Source organism: Ananas comosus, linkage group 9 (genome assembly GCF_001540865.1).
Source record: "Ananas comosus cultivar F153 linkage group 9, ASM154086v1, whole genome shotgun sequence".
NCBI lineage: Eukaryota > Viridiplantae > Streptophyta > Magnoliopsida > Poales > Bromeliaceae > Ananas > Ananas comosus.
The window spans coordinates 10,392,961-10,398,423 of NC_033629.1; the positions used below are offsets into that span (position 1 = coordinate 10,392,961).

The 5,463-nt window shown below is 31.3% G+C and overlaps 1 protein-coding gene across 1 annotated transcript in view; it reads right to left on the reverse strand.

The window, feature by feature from the left end:
- The window catches only part of LOC109715761 (mannose-P-dolichol utilization defect 1 protein homolog 2), an 8,348-nt gene continuing 4,522 nt past the window's right edge, over positions 1,638-5,463 (reverse strand). The window contains exon 8 of the mRNA XM_020240908.1: positions 1,638-1,954. Within this exon, the coding sequence (XP_020096497.1) occupies positions 1,851-1,954 (104 nt within the window). The 3' untranslated portion in view covers positions 1,638-1,850. The remainder of the gene's footprint in view (positions 1,955-5,463) is intronic.

The following is a 5,463-nucleotide window of genomic DNA, read 5'->3' on the forward strand; positions in this document are numbered from 1 at the left end:
AAACTTTAATTAATAAAAGTAGAATAATGAACAAATAATAACTAATGTAGTAATTTATAGTTATTATATTATATTTGTATAAAGTTTTATAAATAAAAAAATGAAAATAANTTATATTTGTATAAAGTTTTATAAATAAAAAAATGAAAATAAAAAAAAAATTTGAGGTTCTCAATGCTCCCCTTTGAGGAGTGGTATTTCGGAATAACTATAGTTTTAGGGGTTCTCCATATATTTTTACCAAAAATAAAGAAAAAGGCTAATGGTAAAGATAACAAGTATCTTTTTAATTAAAAAAATTTAAATTAATCGTAGCCGTCGGATCCACAAGATGTAAGATGTACAATCCAGATTGAGGTGTACCTATAGCATTGCTCAAAAATAAATGGGATAAACTCCATACCATCTAGTGTGCACTATCGAGAAAACCGAATATCGACCCACGCAAAACCAACCAAACAAAAAAAAAAATTAAGTTATTTAAACACCAAATTGAAAAAATAAGCATGCAATTTGTTGATTTTGAAAAACCAATTTTGCCATATCATCTCAGTTTGAAATTAAAAAAAAAAAAATTGAAAAAATGGAAAAATGAAAAGGGACTATTCTTAGGATCAAAAGAGGCCCTTAGATATGGTTCCACCTTTTAAAACATAAACTAGATTATGTGTCCTCTGCAAGAGTATACAAACAACTAATTCAAGCGTGATCATAAAGATAAAATATATCATCACATTTGATATTGAAAACACTAGGTAAGTTCACTTGAGTCGTATTTTATATGATTTGATTTCCTATGAGCTTAAAAACTGGTGAAGATGTTATTAAGTTTAAAAGAAATTGTCATCAAATGTAATGAAATCCTAACTTTTTACTATACATGTACAACAAAAATTAGAACAATTCAAAGATAAGAAAGTTAAAGAGGTCAAATCAGAAAATATAAAGTTAAGCAAGGGTTTTAAAAATGGCGTATAGATGAGGAGTTCCCCGTACCTACTAGGGTTCACTGAATTGTTTCCTTTTGCATTACTTTTGATGTATTACTTTTGATGATAGAACATCCAAATTGATGATCGAACATCACTAAATTTGATATTATAATATTTTATAATATCATTTACACAGTAATCAAATAATGTCAAATTAATCCTATATAGATCATTAAAAATTGTCAATTTTTCGATTACTTAAGACTTCCAAATCGACGATTTGCACCATAAAACTTGATCAAAATTACTCTTGCTTAAAATTAAATTTCGTGATTTTACAACATTATTTACAATCAAAGTAGTCTCAAATTAATCTTATATAAGCCATTGAAAATTATCAATTTTCAGATCACTTAGAATACTAGATAAATGATGTCAAAAAATTATAAAATTCGAAACCTACAAGTTTAAACAGCTTAGATCAAATTTTATGATATCAATCATCAATTCAGATGTCGCATCGAAATGTGCAAAAGTAAACGACCCCTTTTAAACTTTTACTCCCTGTTGAAACATGACTGGAAAGTAAGTACACACTTTTCTTTTGATTCTCCACTAATATGCTCTGACCAGTGAGTAAATATGATCATACAACTAGAAATGCACCGAATCAAATAGAGTATAATAAAGCAGATTTAATATTGCTTGATAAAATCGGATGTCCAATCAATATATTATATCTACATGATAATCTGATGAATATGAATGTTACATAACGTCATGAAAAAGCACTTACTACAATTTCAAGAGAAACATATAATTCCATCTACAAGGTATTATACGCTATGTTAAACACAAATTAAACTTGAAACATTCGACTTTTGAAATGATTCTAAAGTAAATGGAATCGCACCACGTTTACTCCACTTTCTTTTCTTTCTTTGCAGGGGCCTTTTGGTAAACAAGTATCTGACTTAAGATCGTGCCGTTCATCACGATACCGAGGAGGGAACCCGCAATCACTTTTCACCAAGTCAAGGTTGATAACAAGGACAAGCTAAACTGCTCATTACAATGTAATATTATGCGGCATACAATGGTTTGCTCAAAAGAATGCAAGCACAAGCACATAAAGGTAAGATATTTGACTAGTAGTATGAAGGAAAAGAGAGGGAAAATAGTTTATTGCGTAGTTGCAATACCACATAATAAATAGCAGGAAAATCAGATTAGAGAACAACCTAGAAAAGTAGCCTAAGTTGGTGATGCAAATGGAACAAGCAACAATAAAAACTCACAAATTAAGTCATAAAATATTTCTCTTACGGAGAAATGGCTACAGCTGGAATTTTTTAGTCAGTTCTGGGGTGAACCCAACATATACTCCTCAGTCATTAGAACATGTTTGAGCGCATCAATCGTGATTGCCTAAGTAGTTGGTAGGACATATTAAAAGAAGCCTACAACTGAATAATATATATGGCTTCTATATCATTTTTCTGAGAATATGATAAATCACCTTGTAGCTGGCATGCAATATCCAAAAAAAAAAAAAAGAAAGTTAGAACCCTCTAATGGACAATCAAATTCCTCAGTTGCATTCATGAAAAAAATTTCCTCGTGCCACACAAGCTACAAGCAAATAGTTTGTTTCAACATCCAAACAGGCCCTAAATGAATTAATTTTCATAGTATCTAAACTAAGACACAGGGCAGACATGAATATGATAATCATCAGACATCAGGTCAGAAATAAGTGTCTATCAAAACTAATTAGACAAGCACTGGGTTATTCTGATTTTCAAAGCATAAAATAAGGATTAACTTTCCTATTATCATTCTCCTTTTCATTTTTGTTCCCTTCTTAGCTCCTTGTCTTCATTCCTGGTATCTATTTTCCCCTATTTCTCTTCTCTTTCGATGCATTTCAGAATTTCAGAAAAAGAGCGACTTAGCCCTCTCTTCTTGAAGAAAGCAGTCAGATGTCTCTTTATAAAATTATATTGTATCTAGCGCAAAAATTGTTTCACAATCTTCTCTACAGTGCAGATTATGCTTACATGGAATTAAGGAAAAAGATAAGCCCTGCATCAAGGATTATTTATGAACCATATTTGTCCTTTCTTACTTATTAAGAAAAAGGGTAAAATGACTGCATAGTTCCTGTAGTATCACAATATCAAGACTCGCTACCAGAACATTCACATTAAACATTTTCGAACATTCTCATACATTGCAATCCAATCCCTGGCCCTCAAAAGAAAAAAAAAAATTCAAGTTTTCCTATGAAATAAATATCTTACTACTTCAGCAAAATGGTTTCATTATTTTAGTATACTTGATAGTTGATACAAAGTCAAAAAGGAGAAAAGGTCAAATGTCAGACTTCTTTTAGCAGCCAAGGATGACGCAGACAAAGATAATGGCAGTGGTTATCCCCATTAAGTAGGACGGGAAAACACAGTGGCACTGTGAATTTGAAAATGTGGCAAAGTAGAGGATGGAAAATTATGCGAAAAAAAAAAAGAGGGAATTTGAGATACTGCAAAGCACTGGGTGGAAATTGAAGTGAAAAAAAAATGTGAAGAATAGAGGGGAAAAACCCTTAAAATGCCTATTTTAAACTAACACAACATTTTACGATATAGACTATTGTAGACCAGCACCCAAATCCGCAGTTTGTCTCTCCAAACAATCACTGCATCATCATCTTACTATATAAATATTGTTTTGAGGGCACAATAATAAACAATTGAATAGATGTTATTTGTATCGAAAGAACGAGAGAATAAGTATACAACAATATAAAACCTGTTAATGGCTTATTCAAGCCAAATGGTAGTTATTTTTGGCATAAGGTATCCGCTATTATTTTAGTCAAACTTCCCATCATGTCATAATGATTCCAAATTGGGAATCGAGCAAAGGAACCACCAAAAGATATTTTCTCTCCGGGCTTTTGTATCAGCAATTCACTAATACGTTCTATATATATATTATAGTATATATATATATATCTATATATATTATATAATGTCTCTATTGCTTTTAAAAGTATCAAGTCAATTGGTGCTTAGTAAGTTTGTAGCGCTTGGATTAAGGAATGTGCCAGTTAAGATGAGTGGGCCCCTAGGGTTAAGTGGGTGGTTGGTTGAATAGTATAATCTAACGGATGAAAATGATCAACTAGGGTAGATCTAGACGGTAAAAAATCTACAAACCAAATACTTGGTACTTTACAAGCACCGTAGCCGACTCTATATATATATATATATATATATATATATATAGGGGTGATAGGGTGGAGTTGGTATGCTTCTGGAAGCACGAGCCTTCCGTGCATGGTTGTTTTCAATGTTGGACTTTTGAATCGACGATCGGCTCCTCGTTAAACTTGATCTAGAATATATGAACTACCTAGAAAATAAATTTTGTGATTTTTTGATATCATTTGCCTAGTGATCGAAAGAGGTACAAAATCAATATTTAATGGCCGTGGGTGAGCCGTTGCAGTCCAACGGTGTAGAAATATCCAAATCACGTGAACTTGATAGAAATTTTTATATATACTAACAACATCAACAGAAGAAGAAGAATAACAATATTTTGATCTACAAATTTTAATACTAATATCATAATATTGTAAGATTGTATTTTCACGCCATTGATTTTGAAGCCACTTTCGATCACTAGACAAAATGATAATCACAAAAATCGCAAACTTATGTTCTACAGATACTTAAATACTCGTAATCAAGTCAAGCGGAGCTGATGTCGCATTCGAAAGTCCAACATCGAATAACACTGAGCCACGGAGCAACTCGTCCTTCCAGAAGCATGCCAAACGGACAAATATATATATTATTATATATATATATATATATATATAATATTAGTATAATATAATATATATAGCTATGCTGTTATCTATTTTGGTATACGGAGCTCCGTGCTACCAAGTTGTTTTTAATAATCACTTCCAAATCGACGACGCTCGTATACTTGATCTATACTATTAAAAATATTTGAAAACTAAATTTCATAATTTTTTAACATCATTTGGGTAGTGATCAAAAGGTCTCAAAATTGACAATTTTAATGGTCCATGTGATGCGTTTGTGAATTTAACAGTGTAAAACAATCCAAATCTAATAAAATTTTTATGAAAATTTTTTTTCACTATTTGGAGTAAGATCAGTATCTCTGATCTTCAATTCAAGTCTTTTATCATCATTTTTTATGAGATTTTAATTTTCAGCTGTTCATTTTTAGACTACTCGTTTGATAGGTAAATGATGTCGAAAAATTATGAAATTTAGTTTCAAAATACTTTTGATAGTGTAGATCAAGTCTAACGGAGCCGATCATCGATTTGGAAGCCGCATCATTGAAAATTACCAGCCTAGCTCTATATGTATATATTTATATAGAGTTGAGAATGCTTTTAGAAGCACCAAACCCTTAGTGCTTCTAGGTTTCTAACCCTTGGATCTACTCCTTGATTACTAATAGCCCTTGGATTAAATATTAG